Consider the following 26,781-nt stretch of genomic DNA (forward strand, 5'->3'; position numbering starts at 1 on the left):
TTGGAATAGGTGTGACCTGGTTGGAATGGGTGTGTCACTGTGGATGTGGGTATAAGATCCTCACCCTAGTTGCCTGGAAGTCAGTCTTCCACTAGCAGCCTTGGGGTGAAGATATAGAACTCTCAGCTCCTCCTGTACCATGCCTGCCTGAATACTGCCATGCTCCCCTACTTTGATGATAATGGACTGAACCTCTGAACCTGTAAGCCAGCCCCAATTAAATGTTGTATTATTTTTTTATAAGACTTGCCTTGGTCATGGTGTCTGTTCACAGCAGTAAAACCTTGACTAATACAGTCCTTTACTGCACATGCTCATTCCTCAAAGCCCACAGTCTATGGGGAAACTATCGCAGAAAGATCACCTGCTAGTTTTTAGTCTCTCCTAGATGGCTTCTGACAACTAAGAAAGACTGCAGGTATGAAAAACAATCCTGATCACAATGAACAATGCTAGAGGGATTACTATTCCTGACCTCAAAATACACTACAGAGCTATATTAATAAAATAAGGTATGACACAAATGCAGACATATAGGTCAATGGAACAAAGTTAAAGGCCAAAATGTAGGCAGAACTACAGCTATCTGATATTAAAATTTCTTTCAAAAAGGTACCCAGGAGAAAAGACAGTGACTTTAATAAATTGTGCTGGACTTACTGGAGGTCCACCTGCAGAATAATGCAATAAGACTTGCTTTTACAACCTGGCATAAAAACAAAATGAAACAAAGACCTTGATGTGAAAGATTAAACACTGAAACATTAGAAAACAACATAGACAGTATGCTATGTCATGTAGGTTTTAAAAAGGACTTTCTGAATGGGATTCTATTTCCTCCAAAATTGAGGCCAATAGTTGACAAATAGGGCCTCAAAAGTATAAACAGTTTTTACATAGCTGAAGAAACAATCAATAATATGCAGAGAAAGTCAGTAGAATGAGAGATCAACTTTAGCAGCTTTGCATCCAAGAGAGGTAAAATATCCAGAATATAAAATGCTCAACAAAACAAAATGAAAGCAAGCAAACAAAACTAAACCAAAGAACCCAGTAAAAACTGAGCGAAAGCTCCAAAGGGAGAATTCTCAAAGGAAGAAATAAAGGTGGTTAAAAAATATCATTTTAAAAATTTCATCAGTTGTTGGAAATGGGGAAATATGGGAAAATTAGCAGGTTTAACAAGCAAGTCAAAACAGCTTAGAAATTTCATGTTATTCAAGTCAGGATAGATAAGATGAACAGAAAATGAAGAAACTGGAGAAATTTGATTAACAAGAAAGAGGGAAATAAATACAGAAATGGGAAGATAATAAATTGACAGTAAGGGTGCTTAAAAGATATCATAAAGGAAATTTTATTATATATTTTTCAAAAGTTACATATAATACCTATAATTTTGTGTTTACATATATAGTATAAATGAAATTTTACCATGTATACTGGCAATGCTTTTCCTAAAATCTACATACTATATAAAAGAAAAAAATCTCTAACACTTGGCATGGGAAGTCTTCTTTTGAGTTGTTGGTCAGGTCTTTCTAACACACTCCCAAGACATAATAGACTGCTAGATTTTTCCCTGGTTGCATCCCAGGAGTTGAAAGAAAGTCTCTTGCTGAAAATACTATGTACTTTAGAATAGAACCTGGAGGAACTGATTGTATCTGACCTTGGAGCCTTCCCTCTGAGGACTAGTTGTCATGGTGCCAAAATGTGCCATGCAAATTTCCAATATAGGGAAGCAATCATTAGTCCAATTCATCTATGATGCCTATGAACAAATACAGTTAACAGCATCGAATGTTATTCCTAAGCCTGCAATAGTGGCACTTATATTACCAGCAGCTCTCTAATTGCCTGCTCAATAACAAAGACATTAGCCTGGTACTAGAAACCTAAACACCCAACAGAGCTGGTGAAGTTATGGACATTTGAAGAGAATCTTCAACTGCCAGTTTACAAAACCAGCATAATTCCTAACTACATTATAAATATTTATACTCATGGGTAAATACATATTTTTCCCTTCATTAAGGAATGTCTCTTTACAACAGAGGCAAACCATTTAACAAATGAACAGTAGAACAAAATGCAGAAGACAAATGTTGTGCCCAGTCCCAACTGACATGGCATATATGCAATGCAGCTTCTTCAGCTAGGGCTTATGTTTTATAGAGGAGTAGGAGTTGGAAAATTGTAAGAACCTTAGGATTATGTCTCCTAAAAAAGTCAGAGAAGCTATACTCATGAAGTCTTAGCAACACATTTGCTTGAATAACACCTGAACAATGACAGCAAGAGACATGCTAATTCGGGAGATGGGAAACTCATGAGGTTTCAATGGTAGACAATAACTACAGACAACTATGGAACACTGACTGACAGAAGGAGAAATGGTCTTCCCAGAGAAGAGAACATCCAACAGCAAATGTCAGGCTGCAGTTCACTGAAACATTTGATCATAGCCTTAAGAAACCTGGTGATCTTTTTCTGCATAAAAATCAGAAAATAAGTTATGATTCTACTCCCAGTCTACTTCAAGCAAGCATGGAAGGAAAAACTAGAACCATATAACAATAAAGATGAATTCCCTTTCAAATTTTCTGGCTAAGTCTTCGTTTCCTGTTGGTCTGGCAGGCTTTGTGTGTCAACTTGACACAAGTTGGAGTTACCACAGAGAAAGGAGCCTCCTTTGAGGAAATGCCTCCATGAGATTCAGGTGTAAGACATTTTCTTAATTAGTGATCAAGGGGGGCCCTAGCCCATTGTGAGTGGTGCCATCCCTGGACTATTGGTCTTGGGTTCTCTAAGGAAGGAAGCTGAGCAAACCAGGAGAAACAAGCCAGTAAGCAGCATTCCTACATGCCTTCTGCATCCACTGTTGCCTCCAAATTTCTACCCTGTGTGAATTCCTGTCCTGAATTCCTTTGGTGAAGAACAGCAATGTGTAAGTGTAAGCTGGATCAACCCTTTCCTCCCCAACTTGCTTATTGGTCATGATGTTTTATGCAAGAATAGAAACCCTGACTAAGACACTTGTAAATTAGTAAACTTGTATTTTCAATCTCAGTATGCATCTAGGCTAGTTCTAATCATTTCTTTTTATAATTAATATGATTTAACATGATTTCTAAGAGGTGAATGCCCATTTTGAAGGAGAGATACATGCTCTCTAAGATGTGTCCAATTTTCATGTCAATATAGTTTCCTTTATGAAAAGTTTGATCTCTCAAGTCTAAGCAAGTTCTTTGCATATGGGCTCTCATAATCTCTCTTTCCACAGGAATATAATCAGACAGGCGTGAGGTCAATATGAAACAATTAAATAATCTCTATGCTTAATGTTGGTAGTGTAAAAATTTTGGGAATTTGAGCTATTGTAGAAAAGAAAAATACTCACAGAGAATGAAGCCAAAAAAAACCCTGTTGAAGCTATAACCCCTCAAGATCTGAATTTATAATTCAAACTAATTAATTTAAACTGAATCTCTGTCAACTGCAACCTGACACATCTCATTTCTGTACACATCTCATTTGCTCTGAGGTCTCTTTCCTGTTCAAGTCCTTAATAAAGACCCCATACCTTTATATCACATCCAACACTCATTCTTATGGCACGTGATAGCCTCTATTCGATCTCTGACATATTTCCAAATTTGTACTCAGCAGTGTTTCATTATTTCTTTCCCCTGGTGGGTTGGAAGCTATGTTTGCAGCGTGATTTTGTCTCATCTGTTCTGTTTGTCTGTCTATCTGCCTGTCTACTCATTATAAACAGAATGTCTTTCATCCTGGGAAGAGCAGTAGTAGCTCTTAGGTACAGAATGATTTGTAGATGTCCTTTTTCATGTTTTGTTAACTCTCCATGAACATTTTATACAAATCTCCTTTTGTGCAATACAATAAATAAATCTTCACGAACAGGAACGGATTCCATCTTGTAGGTACTGATAGCCTGTACAGGAGGTGAGCCAAGCATGCAAGATCGTCATAGAGAGGAGAGCCAAACCCAGCCTCATACTGAGCATATAAGCGAGCATTGTCAAGATTAGGAAAACTACTCAAAATGACTACAGAGTTGTGAACAATAGTAGATATGTAGTTGTGGCCACTACTTTTGCACTGAACTCTGGCCTGTATTGCACAACATTACTGTAATAACAGCTAACTGTAACTATGGAAATTAAACATGCATAGACAATAAAATATGAAAATAATCATGTATATCCTGTTATAGCCTATTACAGTAGATCTGAAACCCATAAGGAGAAAACATGTAGGTCCCAAATAATTGTGTCATAGACTTCCTGACTAGGCGACTGTAGGTCTGTCATTATTTTCAATGGCAAGTTCTATTGCATGACAAGCTGACACAAATGTGTCAGAGGCTGACACACTCTGATATTAAAATAGCCAGTTGTACTTAACAGTCACCAGCAGGGTTCTGGAGCTGCTTGCTGCTGCACAAATTCACAAGTGCTAATAAGCTTGCTTGCTCACTCTTTCTTTTTCTTTCTTCCTTTCTCTTTCTCTCTGTTTTAACGTTTTTCATTCTTGAGAGTGTGTATATGTATGATTTTCTGTATCATGTGTGTTCATATAGGTGTGTATACTGTTGCATATATGTACATGCACATTTATAAATGGTTGTGGAAACCAGAATTCAATGTCAAATGTGTTTCTTGATCATTATCTGTCATATTAATTGAAAGACAGCCTGACAATCAACCTGGAGATCACTGATTCAGCAGATTAGCTATTCTGTTGATTTAAAAGCAGAAAAATATGTTTTAATATATAATCATGCCTTGAATCATTAGCTTCAAGGCAGCCTTGAAAAACAAATAAGCGGAAGCCATCAAAGGGAGCATATGGAATCAGAGGAAGCCGAGAGCCTAATTCCTAGAGAGTTGTTTACTATAAGAAAAAAATATCTTTTTAAAGAGATAATATTGGGAAACTGTGTTTCCATACATAAAGTATTACAGTTGATACACATTAAATAATATTTTATGATATATATATACATACAAATATGTATATGATACATAAAAATTACAGTTGATATATACATATACTTATATATATAATACTTTATATGGTATATGTATATATATGTATGTAGATACATAAGTATATGTATCATATAAAATATTCCAAGTTATTTCATATAACTAAATGTAAGATCTAAAACTATAAAGTCTTAAAAGAATTAATACAACTATAATTTACTTACCTTCAATTAGAAAAAATGTTTAATAAATGAACACATATATTTGATTTAATAATGTATTTAAAAGGTACCCATCAAAAAGGTGAGAAGAAAGCACAAACAATAGAAGAATGTTTTCCAAACTTAGATATGATGAGAGATTTATATCAAAATATATAAAGGGGATATAAGACACAATGATGAACATATGGATGCTCCTATTTAAAAGATGTGGTTGGGTATTTTTGTGTGGATGGTGAGTGAGTGTTCATGATCATCTGAAAGTATTCCCACAGCATCTGTCAGCAGGTAAACACAAATGCAAAGGATAACAAGAACCATTTTCATGCTAATTCATAAATGATTACAGTCACAAAGACAGATGCTAAAAGTGTAGACACTGAAACCCTCATATTCAGTTGGTGGGATAGTTAATGAATTCAGCCATTTTGTGAAGCATTTGATTATTTTTCAATTTTTAAAAATATTTCCATATTTAGTTACCATAGGAATTAGCAATTATAAGCCCACTTATATACTGAAGACAATTATAAATGGATGTCAATTCAAAACAATTACATGAATATTCATATCAGCATTATTCATAATAAATTCCCAAATGGGAGTAATCCACTTGCCCATCAAGTGGTGAATGAATATACAATGTTGTATTATATAACCATATAAAGACATTATTCATCCATGAACAAAGCAAGCATTGATGTATGCCAAGTGGAACAAGCCTGAAATCAAAGCACACATATGCTTGATTCTATTTCTAGAAAACATCCAGAATAGTCAAATCTATAGAGGCACAAAATAGATTAGGAATTATAAGTCGGTGAGTTAGGTACACTAATAAGAATGACTGTTAATGAGCCTGAGTTTTGTTTTGGGAGCAGTTAAAATATTCTCAGCTTAGATTGAAGTAATAGTTGATTGTAGTATACTTTGAAATGGTTTATAAAGAGTGTCTCATTTACCTGTCACTAAAATGTCTAATAAATGTGGAATTTGATTAAAGTTTAAAATGTCATACTATTTACATCCAAATTCATATAGATTCTTTGATTCTTCTGCCTGTAGGCTTACTGTGAAGGCTTAAGATGTTCTAAGAACTTTTATAAAGGTACAAATGCAGCCTGCCAGCAACTCAAGTGATTCTTCCAGATGCACTTGTGTCCAGTGAACTCATCTGTCGTGTAGCTACTTACTCAGAATTGAAATCTCCTTCTGGAGAGAGGGAAACTCATAAAGCTCAAAAGGGACATGAAATTAAGCAGTAAGTAATGATTTCCTGCTGGATTCTCGTTGGAGAACTTCAGGGACTCAGCTTTCCCGAGTCAACACCATGCTGAGCTAAGCTTTTTGATGATGTACCTTTAAAGGTTCATCAAGGTAGACCTACGTAGAATCATTGCATCTATCTGTCATTAGTGCCCTCTCTGTATGTTTTCACCTCTCTCTCTGGGAGAAAGTCACACAAACTATACTTCAAAATAAAATCAACCTTTAACTCAAAGATTAAGAAAATAAAGAGATTTGAGTCAAATAAAATAGAAAAGTAAAAAAATCAAGCATGAAAATACAGTTTATAAAACAGAACAAGAAATATGACTATCCAAAAAAAATTTTAGAGTCATTTTTGTAAAAGGCAGAAAAATATAAATAGGCCAATGGTAAGGTTGACTTTTATAAAAACAGGTTTTTACATGAGGACATAAGACTGTGCATACATATAGCTATATGGCTGCCTACATAGAAAGCAAAATAATAAAAGCAAGAATGAATATAGAATATTATAAATACAGAAATTCAAAAACCATAGACAACCATCTATTTTCTAGATAAAGATGTTACATATTTGATTTTAGAACTTTAAAACTTAGAAAGTTTCTGCAAAATGAAAAGTTCAATTCAGTCATGAAAATGTAGCATCCAATCCAAAATGAAATAAAGAAGAAAGAAATAAAGAATGGGTGGAGAGAAAGACAAATAGAATCAAAAAGGGAAGGAAGGGAGGGAGATCGGGAGAAAGGGAGGGAGAGAAGGAGGGAAGAAAAGAAGGAGGGAGGATGATGGGCCAGTGAGATGGCTCACTACATGGAGAAACTTGTAGATAAGCCTGATGGCCTGAATTCAGTTTCCTGGACCTTCATAGTAGAAGGGGAGAACTGATATCGCTAACATATCTAATGAGCTCCACACATAAAATGAAAAACAAACAACAAACAAACAAATAAATAAATTTGAAAATTATCATGATATGAAAGAAAAACAGAATGAGCATAATGTCTAGAGTGGTAGCAGTCTACATATTTCACTGATTTATAGTAAGGTAGCAGTAGAAACTTTAAGGACTAATATAGCTTTATATCACACACACACACTCATTTAATTTGGCGGTTTTCTTAACCTGTTTGACTTTTATCTGTGATTGTGTGTGTGTGCGCACGCGCAGGTGTGAATTGTCTCAGAACTTTGTACATGCTGACAAGGTGCTCCCAGCCATAATTTTGTAATTATTATAAGTTAAACATTCACTTAAAGCAGACCACCTCCCATATAATAGAATACTTCTTAAATATATGAATGTCAACACTGATACCCTCCATGAAGCTTTTTGAAGTAGCTGACTTCATGTTCCCTCTTACATACAAAATTAAGTGAGAACTGGCAAATAAAAAAGTGAAATGACAGAACTACAAATCTAGAGGAATGTTGAGAAGGACGTTTTGCTCCTGCAGGGTAGTGTTCATAGTGGAGACACGGCTTGTTACTGTCTGTCACAGGATTTTCCCTGTCCAATTACATTAGTAGAGAGAAGTCCTGTGATTGGACAGGGAAGAGGGGAGGTGGTGCTCAGAGTTGCAGAGAAAGGGAGCATGGCAGGATGGGGACTAAGGAAGATGACAGCAGACACGAACCAGCATGTCTTTAGCCAGACATAGGTAGTTATGATATCATAAGGCTAGAATAATTGGGATAAAGCGTTTACCATTATCATTTGGCTCTGAAATTATTGAATTGGCATCTTATAAATTGTGATTTTATTGATACATAAATCTGATTGGTTAATTATAAACTTTAAGAGTTTTGTTTTTTTCCGGATTACTGGGTATTGTTATATCTAACCATGAGGTTGGCGATTCAATTTGGTTACTGAAATGTGGGACTGCAGTCCAGGAACAAGCGAGCCAGACGCTGCTGGGGGAGGGTGTGGGGAGGGGGCAGCTAGCTGGGGTGAGTTGCTGGCAGCTGGAACATGGGAGCACAGTCCAGCCCCTGAAAGGGAGTTGTCAGGTTGAGAGAAGCAGTAGTGAGAGAGTTGGTGGGATCATTTCTTAATTTTCCCTGCAACAGCTGTCCCTCATGGTGTGCAGTATATATCCACATTCCTTGGAGATATATAACAAAGAAATAACCTGCAAAGCTGAAAATATGTATACATGTGAACATGTGGGTCAGATGTGCATACTCACGAGTATATGTATCACATAAATGTGATAAAGCCCCATTGGGAGCAACCTCAAAGCCTTGGATATGAGGAAGCTAACAGTAGATTCAGTTAGGATGAATAAGTATAACAATAAAAATAAGACAAATGTTTCAAAATCCTCTTAGGAAATAAAAATACTCATTTCAGATAACTATAGTAAAACAACTTGTGCAATTTCAAAAATGTAAATAATACTGCCAGCATCCATATAGAAAGGGCTTTAAATTTAGTGAATATTTTATTGCTTTAAAAACATTTCAATTAAAAAAGATTTTTTTTCAAATTTTTGTATTTGTTATAGCCTTTTTAAGCTGAGAAAAATCCCATTTGATAGTTACAGGGAGCTAGCTTGACTAAGATAAACTACTTTATCAGAGATCCAAAACCATATTCTTTCATATTTGAATACTAGTCTAGATAGTTTGTACTGATATCTATATCTTTGAGCTTTCTGTTGACATTAATATATATATATATATATATATATAAAATTTTAAGATATCCAAACCAATTAATTATATTCATGTTTGTTTCATCTTTGTCAGATACATAGATACATTAACTGTATCTGACACAACCTGATTTGTGAATATAAAGTAGAACCAGTAAACCATGATGTAGGCCTACATTTTTTTATATTTCTAACAATTCTTCCATTTTATATATATATATATGCTTAGTCAATAAATGACTGAATTTAGCAGCTCAAGCTTGCATGTTAGTCTTCCTGAATAAGAGCTTGAGATTTTCAGGCTTCGGTGCAAGAGATGACACTTGAACCAAACAAAGTTTACCACGGCCACTCTCGCAATGTAATTCTTATACATGAAGTGCTTCACATCCACAATGTGAAACACACTCAGTAGATAGTTTTCTGTTTTCTTTACTCTTTGATTTCCTTTAGGTCCCACTACAAGCTTACAAAATAATTGTTATGAGAAAGAACTTGCAATCAGAGACCTGATTTAAGAAAAGATATCCATGTTTCACTAGACTTTTGGGGGTAAACTGATATTGTACCTGTGCCACTCACAACTATCAGAAGAGCTTCTGGTTCCTTGTTGTACCCATAAAGCCCCTAAACAAAGAGGGTGTTGTGGTTAAAATTATTTCTCTCTCATTTCAGATGTACTGATTATGTTTCTGCTTTTGCACCTAAGGATTTATTTGGCTTTATAAGATCCATCATCAAATGCATCTATTTTACAGAGAACACTATTCTATGGTAGGAAATTGTTTATGATTTTCCAACCTCATTGTATGTCATTATCTCCTTTTCTATATTCCTCCAGCTAGAGCCATGTAGAGAACAAATAACAGTCAAATAATACTGAAGTGCACTATGTACAAAGTAAGACAGAATAGACTCTATTAAGTGAAGGGTAAAATGGCCTTTCAAGTATCATTCAAAACTCTGAATTTAAGTCAAATATACATCTCAAGTTTTAAGTTTTTTATTTGATGTTTCACTCCATTTAACTTTCTCCACTTTTCAATTATTCTTTCAATATCTCTGCTCTATGTTTTAGCTTATATATAAAAGTACTCTTTTTTTTATATTGACAAATGGTTGGAATCTGCATGTTATATGTGTTTATGCATATGTGTATGTAATTGAATATGCATAGAGGTGAGAAAAAATAGAGAACTCCTCATTGTAAAGCTAAAGATGAGAATTCTTGCATTTCTAAGAAACACTTCAGTGTCCTTCAGTAGATTATACTTAATAGTAATTAAACAGCAAAAAGATCTTCATAAGAAAAGGACCTCAAACCAATTAACACAAAATATAATAATCATTTACAGAGATTGTCTAATATTGCACTATGAAAAAAAAGCAAATTTATGATACTTCCATAAATTAGAAAGAAAAAAACTGCAAAATTAGAAATATTTGAGAGCTACCAAAGATGTGAGGACTTAGCAAAGTTACAGTTTGTACAAATGCAACTGTGCAAGCATTCTGAAGAGCAGAGGGCTTTACTTAGTAGTAATAACTGTAAGAATATTTATTTATTCACTAATGATCATCCAATTATAGTTTGGATGTGAGGACTTTGTGTTTGAATAATTGGGCCCCAGACTGTATCACTGTTCAGATGGCTGAGAATTATTCAAAATGGAGACTAGGCAGTGAACATAATTTCTGGCCACTCCAAGCTCCATTTTCTAATATAAGTTACTCTAATGATATAGAGTAAGTTGCTGCCACATAATCCCATTGCCATGGACATGTCTACCATTATATCATCCTCAACTATATTTGACTATATTTGACTATATTTCAAATCATGAATCAAAATAAAAGGCCTTATACCTTTATCATTTCTTTCCAATAGCAAGCAAATAACAAATACTGAGAATTCATACTTGAGCTGTTCCTATGACAAACCTGGTCGCATGTTCTTTAGGCCTTTGGGTCTATTTTCAAAAAGTATGTGAAAGAGTTTAGACCTACAATCTTGAGAGGACCTAGATATTAATTCGTGCAACTTCATGAGCTATTCTATGGGAGCCATGGAAGAATAGAACACTGATAGGAAACAAAGTCACAAACAAACAAACAATGGACAGTGGAGAACTGGATCATAAGGATTCAAAAGAGAATAAAGAATGTCGAAGTGGACCATAGACTAGCCTTGATATGTTCTAATGATCTGTGTCTACGTATGGCTTGAGGCTGAATTCAAAAGTGATAAATTTACTAACTTTGTAGGAAATGGAAGCATAAGGTTTAGCATAGGGCTTAAATACTGTTCATTATTTTTAGCTCTATTTATCATGCACAGACAGAAAATAAGGCATAAAGTTGTAAAACTGAGAAGTTTGATGAGGAAAGGAATCTGAATCTCTTTATAGTTGTACTTAGGTTGTGCCAGGAGAAAGTGGCTACTATGGATAAGAGAGCATAGTACCACTAAAGAGAAATAATATTTTTTCCATTGCTGCAACAGAAAATGTATCTGAGTGTGAGCCTGATTCATAGAATTTTCCACTATGTAAAGAAGACATATGAAAAAAACATTCATTTCAAGGGATAATGTCTGAAAAGAAAGATTCTTCAATGTACTCATCTGGAAAATAGCTGCCTGAGGAAGTATTTTCCCATGATTGGCCATGATAGCACAGAGGCTGCTGAGGCTATGGTTCTCAGTGTCCAGACAACATTTCATATGGAAAATATCTCACAGGGACAGCAGAAGTTGGCAATCTCACATGGGGCTGCTTTCACAGGAATAAAAAATATAAGAGTTATTGTGTTCAGGCGGCTTGTGCCAAGGTTCCAGATAAAAGCAGATGGGGCCAGCAATGTTTGATAAACAAGGCTGACTACAAGGAATCCTCCAAGAGTCCAATGCATAAGTTGCAATAAAGAATTTGGGATACTGTGGTTATCAGAAATATACAATCAAGACTGTATTTATAGTCAAATTGATGAGATGTAATGTAACCTAGGAGACAGACCTCTGGGTAAGACAATAAGTGAATTATGATGAATAGGTTAATTATAGTAGTAGGTTCTATCAGCTGTGTGTGGGGTCATATCATGGAAATGGATCCTGGGCTTGTGTCTTCCTTCAATTAAAGTTAGAAAACACAGCATTTATCACTCTCTGCTTCTTTACCATGGACACGATGTAAGCAGATGCTTAAAGTTCTTGTTGTCATGACGCTGCTGCCATGATGGTTTATAGCCTCAAACTGTAATAAACCTTTTCACCCTTTAGTTGCTTTTGTTATGCTATTTTCACACATCAAAAGAAACATTGACCAAAACAGTAGCCAACCTCAGAAAAACTATAGTCAGTGAGTAAATCAGGCTGAGGATCGGATCCAGCCTCTTCTGCAAGCAATGGGACTGTAGAGTGGTACTACCCAATCCTGAGGGATCCCAATGGTGACAGCACCAAGCTTAACATCTACATATAGAGTTACAGGGTTTAGTAAAAATAGGCTTTCATCTTCTCTTTAGCCTGGTCTTGCCAGGCTGTGAATAGCTCTAAGTGACAGTTCAAGGATATTGGGAAGAATATTTACATTGGGCTAGGACAAGGAAGTAGGCCCAGGCAAGAATTTGACCTTGAGCTAGGACAGGACTCAAAATGAATATAGCTGAGGAATATATTCTTTGTATCTTGATTGTCTTGTTAAGTCACTGAATATAGTAACCATGGAACCTTTGTTTATGCCTTGTTTGCTCCTTGTCTACATTCTCTTTGACCTAGAATTGACCCACTTCTTTGTATGTACCTAGAATGGTATAAATGCAGAATGAAAAAAAAAAAAAAACAAGAAAAACCTGCCTCAGCACTTGCTAGGGTCAGGTTATAATGTCTAATTGTCTTTTTTCTTCACCTATTCCCTAGAGAACCTGTTGACTGATTGAGCTGGCTTGGTGATGTGGCACCCAAAGTGGGGCTCTAATATGAGGGGAACCATGAAGACTACAAGGGGGTGGGCAATTGGGGAGGGGAGGAAATACTTTCAAAGGAAAATATAGAAAAGTTGGGCCAGAGGTAAATAAACCCTGTAAAATTGGGCAGGGTAATGGTAGGATGCTTCTTGTATATATGCTTAGAGATATGCTAAAATCTAGAGGAGCAAAGATAATTCCCATAGATGTTTTTGGCTTTTTGAGTTTAAATAAAGACAGTTTAAACACTAGACATGAGAGGGAGAATGGATTTCAAAGAAGCAGTCTTCCCCCTATCCAGGGAAGCTTTAGTGAAATAGAAGTAAAATGAAAATAAGCTGTTCCAGATCTCTCCTAGGATCAAGAGCAGGTTAGGAGACATCCTGCTCCCTCTGTCATTTCCACTAGGGGAATGCATAATTCTGGTTCTGCGTCTCTTAGATAGAATATCTGGGTCATTTTGGTGGGACATCTGGTTCTCTTCCCTCTCTGCTTCATGAATGTCCTTGGTGTACCTTTCTGTCCATGTCTGACAGTTTATGTCTGTAGTTTTGTTTTGTTGCTTGATTGATGCTGTTTTATATTCAAAAGAAAAAAATGGTTAAAACTTTATCTGCTGTCTATTCACCCCTTACCCAGTCTCAATTGACACAGGAAAAACTGATAAACTGCCATTGGAGCCCTGCACATGTATCTTGGATTCTAGCACTGCTGGAAAGTCCTGCCAGAGGCTGATTGTCTATACAAGCCACTCTTAAAGGATCCAGCAGCTTCTCTGCTTCTCTGGACGGGAAACTGATGGCTGTTTCTCCGACAAAAATCTCTGTGACTAATTATTTGGTTCAGCAGGTGACAAGGTGCTCTTCCCTTAAGTTACAGCTAGAAATAGTAAGAAAATTTTGTGTGTCTAGTCTAAATAAGTAAATATGTATAGTCACTTCATGTTAATTTCTGACTGGTCTTAAGAGCTGAAATATGTTCTGCACATCTTCATTATAGATTATTGTCTTACAAGTTATTTGTTATGGTTAAAAGTGTGTAACATCAGTAACATAAAGTTGGCTTAAAACTGGTAACTCAGGGTTGGAGTTATTCTGGGCAACAACCCATGGCATGAGTCAACCCAGGGAAATAAGTCTCTAGAGATACCTCTGAATTGGAATAATATTTTATGTAGTTCCTGTCCTAGAAACCAGTCTTATAAAAGATAAGATTTCAAACAATGTTTCTTTAATGAGGTATTAAAAGCTGCACCATTGTGCATTCATATACAAAAACTGGCAGTTAAGCTTTAACACGAAAATAATGCATTTGTTATTGATTTTTGAGAGACTGAATTCTTTATATTGTAAAAAATTTGCTTTGCCTTCCAAAATTCTGGTTATTCTCTGATATTGCAAAGGAACTTTTAAAAATTATAGTTAAATACATCTAAAGGCAATGGAAAATTTTTGGTTTATAATTCAATCACTGGCTCAATATTTTAATTCCCTTTTGGTTTTCTTATAAATATAAACTCAAAGATGCTTCTCATCATACTAAAAACAACTCTGTTTAATCAGTATATCTGGTTCTCTGGACTGATGAAAAAATCGTCTATGCCTTTTAACTCAAACCAATAGCTTTTACTAAGTTTCAAAGGCATGAGTGTACTCCTGTTGTCTAAGAGACATCTGTTAACTATATTTCTAAAATATAGATTTCAATGCAATGTCAAATACTAATGTACATCCTCTTGTAAACTACAGTTCACATAAGCTTCAGGAAATCAAGAGTCCTAAGGCTTGGACCTTTGTCAAAGATCAAATGGACTCCAAATAAATACACCTGCCTATTCTTATCCAATCCAACAGGTGGTCCTAAATATAATTTAGATAAACTAGGATATATCATATAAGTTAAAAATTATATACATTGAAACATGCATATAATAGCTACATGCATGTTTTCACATGCATGTGTATATGTAATTATCTATGTTAAATATTAATTTTATAAGTTAAATAGAAATTATATTCACAAAATATAATTTATGTACACTAATATATATTTTATATAATAAATATAAATAATATACATTAAATATCAAGTTTAGATAAAATTATACACATTAGGTATGAATTCATATGTTAAAATATGAATTAAGTATATGTTAAATTTATAAAGTATAAGTTATAACCTATATAAATGATAAATGATTTCATATGTCCTCAAGGACAGAGAATTATGGAATGAGCCCATGGAGCTCTAAAAATTGGGTAACATAAAACAAAAATAGGTGTAGTTGTATACTCCTTTACCACAAAATTTTATTTTGAATCACAAAAATTTATTTTGAATTTTTTGACCTTCAATGCTAAGCCATCCTTTGCAGCTGAGTATTTATGGCACCATATAACTAGGCATACTTATGCCCAAGTGAACTGGAACGATCTGCTTATTGGCATATGACATGGTCCTGACTGGATATTAATATGGGAAAGAGGGTGTCCCATTTTTTTCCCCACAGAATGCTGAAGGAGAGAGGTGGCTGCCAGAGAATATGGTGAGACATAGAGATTCTGGGACAAAGAATGATGCTAAACAGGAGCTTGCTGAGTGCCCTGACAATAGTCACACAGCAACTGTACTAGACATAGGTTCCTGACTCACCTTTGCTACATATTTCTGTATGGTCAAGGCCAGAAATTTGGAAGATTATCTCTAAAACTGTAACCTATGGCATAGAGATGGGCAAGCCTAAATATTATAAGGGATCTGACCCTGATCCTCATGAGATACGATCTTGTGGATTTGAAACCAAGAGAAGGTATAACTGGGCATTTAACAAAAGTGTTAGATGGATAGAAAATTATATCAAACCCCAGTGTGGTTTAATGTTTCCAGTAATATATGAATTATTGATTGGGCTGGGAATCAATCAAACATTGGACAAAAGGAGATGTGCATAGATCTTTAGCAATCAGATTCGGGTCATTTTCAAGGGCATATTTGGAAATTAACTGTACCTCTCTATGAAGTTGTATTACAAATACACAAAACTGGTACAAGTTCTGGATTTTAGACAAAAGTTAGTGTTTGTGATAAGGTTAATAATCTTTTATTAATTGGTCTTACTAAAATTACTGTTTTCTTCAACAGTATTTAATGTAAGTTGTATTGACTCTATACTTTCTAATTGTGTTGGTGTATTGAAATCTGTTATATCTGATATGATGTATGTTGTTCTATCAACCAGCTTTTGTTTTATTGCCTGTGAGTATAAAAGGACCTTTGTACTAAAAAAAAAAAAAAATGGAAGAAGTGACTCAGAATTTAAGCAAAAGGAAGAGGGTAGTGAGCTTGATTATTGCTGGTAGAGCAGCTTTAAGAGTAAGAAGCCAATGAAGACCAAAGTGTGGACACTGTGCACCTTCTTAGAATTGGGAACAAAACACCCAGGGAAGGAGTTACAGAGACAAAGTTCGTAGCGTGATGAAAGGATGGACCATTTAGAGACTGCTGTATCCAGGGATCCATCCCATAATCAGCTTCTAAACGCTGACACCATTGCATACACTAGCAATATTTTGCTGAAAGGACCCAAATATAGCTGTCTCTTGTGAGATGATGCCGGGGCCTAGCAAACACAGGAGTGGATGTTCACAGTCAGCTATTGGATGTATCACAGGGCTCCCAATGGAGAAGCTAGAGAAAGTAACCAAGGAGCTAAAGGGATCTGCAACCCTATGTTGGAACAACATGATGTACTAACCAGAACCCCGGAGCTCTTGTCTCTAGCGGCATATGTATGGAAAGATGGCCTAGTCGGCCATCAATGGAAAGAGAGGCCCATTGGACTTGCAAACTTTATATGCCCCAATATAGGGGAATGCCAGGGCCAAAAGAATGGGAATGGGTGGGTAGGGAAGTGGGGGGCGCTATGGGGGACTTTTGGGATAGCATTGGAAATGTAATTGAGGAAAATATGTAATAAAAATATTAAAAATTTAAAAAAAAAGAAAAAAAAGAGTAAGAAGCCATCTCAAGCATTATGCTAAATATCAATGGATTTGTGTCACTTCTAAAATTTACAATAACAGTTACTATAAAAGGGATAAAATTTAAAGACACTTCCAAGGTATTTGGCATAATTCTAACACCTCTCTAGGTATTATAATCATACCAAGATTATGAATTTAAAGAATGTTGTTCCTCTGAGATATGGTGCTACAGATACTGATGATAAAATTATTTGTGGTTTAAGGTGGTTTTGAAGCTTGATCAAATATTTCCATCTTGGTCAAGCTTCAAAATGGCTTTTGTAGTTTGATCATGTTGGCCCTTCATGTCCTGGGAATACTTTTATTCCTGCCCATTTAGATAAAACTACCTTTAAAAACATCAACATGTTCATGGACAAAATACTTAGCCTGAAACTAAAAATGGATCCGCAGATAGCATCCCTCCTTTAACAGGCTGGCAGTCAATGACAGCTAAGATTCTGTACAGAGCCTTACCAACCTAAGACAAAAGTACATCGTTTTGGATAGTGTACATTCAATGATGGGTAAGGAAGGCATTCTTGTCAGAACAACTTAAGACAGGCATATTTAGTTTATGAAATAAAAAGGGGTTGATATGAAGAGCTCCTGGTACTGCTTCAAGGATATTGGCAAGAATATTTACATTGGGCTAGGACAAGGAAGTGGGCTTAGGCAAGAATTTGATATTGGACGAGGATAAGACTCAAGATGAATACAGCTGAGGAATATATTCTATGTATCTTGATTACATTGTTAAGTCACTTAATACAGTAATCATGGGACCTTTGCTTATGCCTTGTTTGACCTAGAATTGACTCTATTCTTTGAATGTACCTAGAATGGTATAAAAGCAGACTGGAAAAAAATAAATCCACTTCAGGATTTGCTGGGGTCATGTTATGATATTGTCTAATTGTCTATTTGCCATATGGTTAAGCACTATCATGTGATAGTGTATACCAATTACACATAGTCGATTAGCTGTACACATATCACAAGTAATAAAAACAGCACTGAATGAGAACATTAATAGGATTAGTTATACTATAGGTGATTTCATTTCATAAATTTAAACATATTAATGCATAACACTGTTTATATTTTGTAAGAAAATATCTGATTCAAATAGGAATGGCCATCAGTTGGTAAAGGAAGTAGGCTTTAGAAACAAATTAAAAGAGATGTGGAAATAAGAGGAAGATTCTACATAAAACAATGTTGGTTCTGTGCTGAGTAGCAAGGGCTTTAATTAACCCATCCCTTCATTCAGTCTCCAAAAGATAAAAGGAAAATGGGAGGTAAAGAAAGTAATGAATATCAGTGTTATGAAAGAAAAGATAAATGGCCTAACTATTTAAAATAAGATTTCACAACAAATATGCTATGTGCTGCAAGCTACAAAATTTTATCTTGCAAAAGATGTATAAATAATTTGAGTAAAAAATCCTTGATTAGAAAGGCTGAAAAGAAGAAGCTCTTGAAATTTTAAAGTTCAAAGGTATTGTGGGAATGTGAGACCTCACAACATTGAGGAACTGGGCACTGGCATCACATCGAAGCTGAACCTTGGAGTAGGGAGAATAAATTTCACCACCTGTTGGGAACCTCTGCTGATTAATATCATTGTCTATCATGTCTAGATAGCTCCTCTGATGTCAATAAAAATGGAGAACTCCCTTTACCAGCAGGACTTCACCTTCTCTGACCTTGTCTGGGGATTCCCCACACCCTCTACCTGAGTAAGGCCAAATGTATAAGTGGTCAAATGACAATTCTATAAGTTTAACTATTTTCCCCCTGATATTCACCCTCCTAGAGAATACCTGAGACTCTGGAACCCCTTTCCATATGAATGAGGCATGTACAGTATTTTAAACTCCTACTATTGAATTCACCCTATGTAGAACCTTTCCCACTCTCCAGTGTTCATATATAGCATTGGTTAAATCCGGAAAAAAAAATATGTACACAAGCTAAGATTATCTAGGGGAGATTTTCATTAAAATGATCCCCGTTCCCACAGCGCATCCTACCCTCTGCAAAACTTTAAGCTAGACCAGGAACCTGCAGACCCCATCCACTCCAGACTCTGCTTCTTCCTTCCAGCCCTGTATGTAGCCTAATCTATACAGAGAGCTAGGAAACATGACACATAGCTGGACCCCAAAATGCATACTATAGCTGGTGCCCAGATTGTGGGGCCACAACTGGAGCAAACACACACACAATATGACATCTGGTGCTCTCATGGATCCAGCAAAATCTCTGCTTTGAACAAAAAAGTATAGTGCCCCCGGTGCAAGCAGTCACAGACTTTTGGTGTCAGCCCAAAGGCCCATCAGCATCCACAACTCTAAGGGAAGGCAGTCTTATATTTTCCTAATTTGCTCTTCTCTGCATCTATGGTCGCCTTTCATTTTTCATTATGGGAAACAATTCATTGCAAAATAAATAAATAAATAAATAAATAAATAAATAAATAAATAATCCTCACTAAAAAGTCATGTGGACATCTCCTGCCCCTGAACACCAACCTTGCACTCCACTGGACACCATTTAAAAAAAATGCACAAATAGCTATTCCCGGTGGTAGTCTCCTTTTTTCCCTCTTCCTTTTGCCTACATGATGCAAGACACCTTTACAAACACAGGCAAATTACCATGACAAGAAATACATTGTTCTTCCCAATCCCCCTACCTTCACAATCTCCAAGAACTCACTAATGATACAAAGAAGTCTCATGAACCCCTGTCTTCCTCCTCCCTCATGGCATAAGTAGAGAAGGTGTCTGTCAAGCCCTTGGCTAGCTCTGCTTCCTCCACTGCTAGTGGTCATGATGCCAGCAATGTGGAGTCCCATTCTCAAGTTCATGACCAACCCACTGGTGCTGGATTTTGCAAAGTCAGGTGACTTATGTCTGCTTCTTTTTCTTTTCTCTTTTCTCTTTCTCTTTCTCTTTCTCTTTTCTCTTTCTCTTTCTTTCTCTTTCTCTTTCTCTTTCTCTTTCTCTTTCTCTTTCTCTTTCTCTTTCTCTTTCTTTCTCTTTTCTCTTTCTTTTTCTTTTCTCTTTCTTTTCTTTTCTCTTTTCTCTTTTCTCTTTTCTCTTTTCTCTTTTCTCTTTCTTTTCTCTTTTCTCTTTACTCTTTTCTCTTTTCTCTTTTCTCTTTTCTCTTTTCTCCTTTCTCTTTTCTCCTTTCTCTTTTCTCTTTTCTCCTTTCTCTTTCCTCTTTCCTCTTTCCTCTTTCCCCTTTCCTCTTTCCTCTTTCCCCTTTCCCCTTTCCCCTTTCCCCTTTTCCCTTTTCCCTTTTCCCTTTTCCCTTTTCCCTTCCCTTCCCTTCCCTTCCCTTTTCCCTTCCCTTTCCTTTTCCCTTCTCTTCCCTTTGCCCTCCCTTTGCCCTCCCCTTCTTCCCTCCCCTTCTTCCCTCCCCTTCTTCCATTCTCTTTTCCCTTCCCTTTTCTCTTCCCTTTTCCCTTCCTTTCCTTTCTTTTCTTTTCCTCTTTCTCTCTCTCTTTCTTTCCTTCTTCCTTCCTTTCTTTCTTTCTTCTTTCTTTCTTTCTTTCTTTCTTTCTTTCTTTCTTTCTTTTTCTTTCTTTCTTTTTCTTTCTTTCTTTCTTTCTCTTTCTTTCTTTCTTTTCTTTCTTTCTTTCTTTCTTTCTTTCTTTCTTTCTTTCTTTCTTTCTTTCTTTCTTTCTTTCTTTCTTTCTTTTAGAGCCCAGCCTTTAATATACTGCAGACAAGCATTTCACACTGGCTTCGGACTTAAGATAGTGTAGCTACAAGTCCTAACCCCCAGACAGGCAAGTGGAATGCCCCCAGGAATTTATGCCTGTGTCCCTCTCCTTTTCTAATTTCAGGAGTTAAGGGAACAAAAAGTTGCACCCCTTCTGCTACCATCTGCTGACCCTTGGGGGCAACACACAAACCCCAAACCCCAGCATCTAAAAGTAGAGGTCCCAGAAGACTGTTGCTTAAGCCAGAGGCACAATGCCACGTTGAATTTTGTGGAAAGATTGTATGTGCTAGTCAGCACAGAGCTACTAACCTAAATTATAGGCATGATGGGCAGAGTTTTGCTGCTACATTTTGAGATGACATGGCTAGGATGGTACATAAATATCTTTGCTTTATTACCTCTTAGCTACAATCTTTAAACAGTGAATTTATTTTTCTGGGTCTCAGTTTCTGTAATTATTCAATGAGAGACATTCTATCAATAGTATTCAATACCCATAGACATTTAATAAATAGTGGTTATTAATCAACTAAAGTGAGTATTTTGAAAGAGTTAACCCTGAAGAAAACAGGGTTAAAGAGCTGTCCTCTGAGAGGACCAACAAGAACCTAACTGGAACAGATGTAGATATTTACACTCAACCATTGGGTTGAAGTTGGGGACCCCTGTGGTTGTATATGAAAAGTCTGGAAAAAAACTGAGGAGGAGGGCTACCTCATAGGAAGACCAGCAGTCTCAACTAACCCAGATCCTTGAGATCTCTCAGACACAAAGCTACAAACCAGGCAGCATACACAAGTTAGTCCATAGCCCCTGACACATATACAGTAGACAACTGTCTGGTTTGGCCTAAGTGGGAGAATACACACTTAACCCTCAAAAGACTTGAAGACCCAGAGAGTAGGGAGTCATGGAGGGGGAGATTGGGAAGATCCTCTTGGAGATAGGGGAGGAGGAATGGTATGAGGGACTGTGGGAGGGTAGACTGGGAGTGGAGTAGCAACTGGACAGTAAAAAAAGTAATAATAATAAAGAAAAGAGTTTACATGATGTAAGTTTACAAAGAAAATGTAGGTTTGATATACTAACAGCTATTGGTCATGGCAATTATCAGAGAAGAGGAAGGAGACCATGAGTGATAAGCATGCAGATATTTCCCATCTCATTAGTAACTGTGCTTCTTCATGCACGTGTGAGTGTGTGTGTGTGTGTGTGTGTCTATGTGTCTGTGTGTGTTCCTATGTTTCTAGGTGTGTGTGTTCATGAGTGTGTTTCTGTGTGTGTATGTGTATGTGTGTGTATCTATGTGTGTGTGTGTTTGTGTATACATGCTCCTGCTTGTTTTAAACACACAGGTGTTTTCCAAAGACAGAACAGCTTATCGATTAGTTCTCCGGGGAAGGTAATTTAAGATTTTGAGCTCTCTGATGTAGGTGCTTGGATATGAACTTGGATCCTTATCAAAATCAGGAACTAATTTTAACCACTGAGAAATGTCTCCATTCCCATAGTCAAGTAATTTTGAGGTGGCCCTCTGATATACAGAATTATTTAAAAAAAAAAGAAAGCTGAAGTCCTTTAAAATGTAAGTGTCCAAAACCATTAATTTTTCACAATCCACATATTTTTTCAGAGTAAAACGTGTTTGCCAAGTGGCTGCAGGTAGACATATGTGAGGATCAAAGATTGAAAGAGCAACACACTGTACCCAAAGATGATCTCTTCACTACAGTGTTTGTGAATCTGCAGCCACAGTCTCTTTCCAAAAATATAATTGGTAACAATAAAACTTTTCTCATCTAAGCTATGAAACACTGGAGAAATAGGAACAAAGGTGCCATTGTTGAGAAAATATAATTTGCTTTAGGTTAAGAGGAAAGAGAAAGAAAGTTATAATGTTTTTGACTGTAGTCTGAGAAATGTTGCAAACTAGCCAGAGGCTGCCCACCAAAAAGCACATAGCACTTAGAAAGACAACCCCTGACAGTAACTTCCTGGACTTTTAGTAGAACACCCAAAGAGAATGCTATTTGAAAATTAAGGCAGAGACATAATAGAGCATTTTAGAAAGGCAGAAAATAAGAGAACAAATAGAAAAGTGAAATTTGTATGACTTATTAAATAAAAATCAAAGTTGTAAAAGTAATAGTGATTTAGGATTATATTTAATAAGCAAGACTTTAGATATGATGTAAAAAAAAATGAAGAAAATAAAAGCAGCACAGCATGGCAGTAAAATCTAATGTGTGAAGAATTTCAAAAGCAAATACAAATATATGAAAGCTTTCCAGAAAATAATTCAAGGTTTGAGGATACCAGGGGTATCCTGGCACTAATGTATTTGAATCATAAGGCCTACAGTTCTTTCTTTTCTTTTTTCCTTCTTTTTGTATTGTTTTAAGTTGTCAAGGTGAGTTAGCACTGGTATTAAATGCAATAGCAACAACATTTATTTCTGAAAGGGTATCACATAAAGAATGATGAATGTGAAGGGATGACATGAAAGAAGAAATATATATTTTGAAGTCCAGGAGTTGCATGACAATTCATTTTTAATGTTCTATGAGTTTTCTGTTTTTCAAAGAGATGAAATAACAGAAACATAGAACAAAAACTTTTATAGGTGGGCAAGTAGAACAATTAATAAAACATGTCTATGAATAACATAAATGTTGACAAGAGTTTTAATTTTTCTATTTCGAAGTGCAATTAATTATCAACTTGGTAATTTATTCATGTGAGAAAATCTTTATTTCAACCTTAATATTTTACATGTTTGCTTTTCTCCTTCATCACAAACAAAGCAGGTTTGACGCATTCAAATTATGAGGTATGTGCGAGTGCTCTAGGGACTTCCTCCCAGGCTGAGCTTTGGCTATCTCCATTAGGATTAGTTTTGAACCTGGGTGTATACATTCAAACGTTTACCTTTAGGCAAGTAGAAACTTATAGCTATTAACTCATTGGTTATTTCATGATACCTTAATAACTTCATCTATATCAAAGAATATGTTATGGTTTTCCTAAGCTATGATCATAACACATTTACGATCAAATCTGATATGGTGTTTCTCTACTCTTAGCAAAATGATACTTTTAACACAACAGATTGATCTTTTTAGACTCTTATGAGGATTACTTTATTTAGAGTCTTGGAGAATTAAACATACAATAAATAGTCCTTAACAGCATAGTTGGGCATTCAATATTTAACAGGAGATAAAGAATCACACATTTCTATAGAACAATAAAATAGAAGATTATAAATCAAATGGTCCCTGAAAATATAATAGTCATTGGTTGTATATTAATTTTCACAAATTAGACTGGAAGCTACTTTAAAGAGCAGAGAAAAGACTGTAATTCGATTTCTGATTTTCAATTTTTCTTATTTGGTTAGAATGATAAACAAGAAGAAATTATACATGAGTATAGAAAGTCAAATCAAACCATGACCATACAACCTTAGGAATATGGTGTACTACACAGAGAAATATGAATGAAATTAAAACACTGAGTAATACAAATTTCTGGTTTAGAGAGAATCAAAGAATAACCTAGATTTCTAGAAAAGAAGGGAGGAAAATGGTAGCCCAGTAGAAGAAATAAAATGAATGAAGATTCATGATGCATAGACTCTTGGACATCTAATAAAGCTTATAGACTAGAAAATTTCTATAAAGCATAAGAGCTGGAAATCAACTCTGTATGTATATAACATAAAAATAAATATATTGAAATGTAGTAATCAAGACTAAAAATAAATGATTTGTATATATATATACATATATATATATATTACTAATCTATCATCTATCTCTCTATCTTCTATCTATCTATCTATTTATGCCTGTCATTTTTATTGGATACAAATTCATCCTGGTAGGTAATACTGTTACTGGTCTGAAACCTACATTAATAAAATGAAAGAGATGCTTTCTCTCATCTGGAAGTTAATTAAAGATAAGACCTGTTGTTTTCCTCAATGGATTTCAGAAGTGTGTTCTATGCACATATGTGTAAGAGTCACCAGGACTCAATACAACTTAAAAGATAATATAAATTTATTAATATCTGAAGTTCCATTTGAGTAATGTGTAATTTCAAATATGCTATGTGTTCCTCATGAAGGGCAGGTTAGAACTGTAGTAGTAATCATATGTCTACGTGTCTGAAGGTTATGATAGGAAGAAATGTTGTAACACATCCTTTTAGAAGGTTTTGGAATAGGTTAAACATGCCCTATGACATTTAAAGGTGTCTTACAGAATAAATAGAATCCTTTTATTATTGTTTAAAGTGGTTTGGGATTTGTTTTCATCATTTACAGTATCTACTCACCCACACTGGTGCAGCTTTCCCCATCAGTCCCCAACGCCCAGCCTTCATAGCAGGAGCACTTGACCATATGTTTTTGCTGCTCACATACTTGGCTGCACCTCAGGTGGGAGGCACAGTAGTCCACGATTTCACAGGTTCTGTTGTCTTTCTTGAGCTGATGTCCTTCTGGGCAGGAACAGACAATTCCTCTTCCAGGAACAACAGAACAGTGGTTGCTACACCCTCCATTGTTCAGAGAACACTCATCTGTAAAGGGACAGATGCTTTGGGTCAGATCATCTTTTCTTAGTCCATACTATTCACTGATTGAATTCTCTATGTCTGGAATTAGAGTTGGAGCTTTTTTGACCCAATATAAGTCAAGCCCCCACACTCAATGGACACTAAATAATGCTAGGAATGATTTAATAGCAGAATTTATTTATAAATGGTAAGAATTGGGAATGCAAATTTCCATTTCTACTACATTTATAATATAGCTTGGGTTAGCACGTTGATGCAATTGTGTTTAGTACTTTTGTTAAAACTGGGAAAATTATTCTCAGTCTTTAAAGAAGCTGTTCAAAATCAGTTGTAAATCCCTTTCACAAGAAAAACCGATTTTGGGTACCTAAGTATTTAATACTTATAAATAAATACATATATGCATATGTAATTACAGTGACAATGAGGAGTAGTTTTCTTTGTTCATTGTGTCCTATATATTGGTTGTTATGACTAATTCAATGAGGACATGGAAATATGATATATATTACACAAACAAAATTTTACTGGTATTTTAGCACTAGTAATGAGCAGCCATTATTCACATTGTTATAAATAATGAACATAGTTCATAAAAAAAGAGAATCCTTTCCTCATGCCACTTGTATTAACACTTTGGATACATGCATTTATTATTATTCTTTTATAATCACAAAGTTTTAGGCTTTAGAAGGATATAGAATATATCTAATTATATTTATCAGCCTGACATTCAATAGACAATTAAAGATATGGGATGAATAAAATTAAAGTTAAAAAGGGATATTTTAAAATAGGGATATTTTAAAAAGGGATAATTTAAAATTGGGACCAGCATTTTCAGTGTTGGCAAATTTCGGAATGTCAGGCTCTTGAGTAAGGTAGCAGATTTGTGTTTTTACAACCCCACAGAGCCTACTGTTTTCTTACTACACCTACTCTTCTCAACAAGTCCCTTATGGTCCCTACAGTTTCCTACTCTTCCCAAGGAGGAAACAGATACATAGCAACAAGCCCAGGAGCTTCTTTCTATTTCTTTGCACCAAAAATGTTTTGAGTTCAGCATGCATGCCTTTAATCACTGAACTAGGAAGGCTGAAGCAGGTGGATATTTGTGAGTATGAGGCCAAGCTGGTTGCAACAGTGAGTTTGAGCTTGGCCCTGTTCACTCAGTGAGACACTATGCTAAAATAAAACAAAAAAATTACATCAAGCAACAACAAACATCATGTAAAAATAAGAATTTAACAATTGTTTCTCAAAACTGGTCTAGCTGTGCTTTTTCAGGGAAGTACTAAAAATGACTCTT

At 35.6% G+C, this 26,781-nt stretch overlaps 1 protein-coding gene across 3 annotated transcripts in view; it reads right to left on the reverse strand.

The window, feature by feature from the left end:
* The window catches only part of Lrp1b (LDL receptor related protein 1B), a 1,970,757-nt gene that overhangs the window by 683,931 nt on the left and 1,260,045 nt on the right, over positions 1-26,781 (reverse strand). For all 3 annotated transcript variants that reach the window (XM_029472167.1, XM_021181392.2, XM_029472172.1), the window contains exon 23: positions 25,230-25,475. In XM_029472167.1, the coding sequence (XP_029328027.1) occupies positions 25,230-25,475 (246 nt within the window). The remainder of the gene's footprint in view (positions 1-25,229; positions 25,476-26,781) is intronic.

Source organism: Mus caroli, chromosome 2, assembly GCF_900094665.2.
Source record: "Mus caroli chromosome 2, CAROLI_EIJ_v1.1, whole genome shotgun sequence".
Classification (NCBI taxonomy): domain Eukaryota; kingdom Metazoa; phylum Chordata; class Mammalia; order Rodentia; family Muridae; genus Mus; species Mus caroli.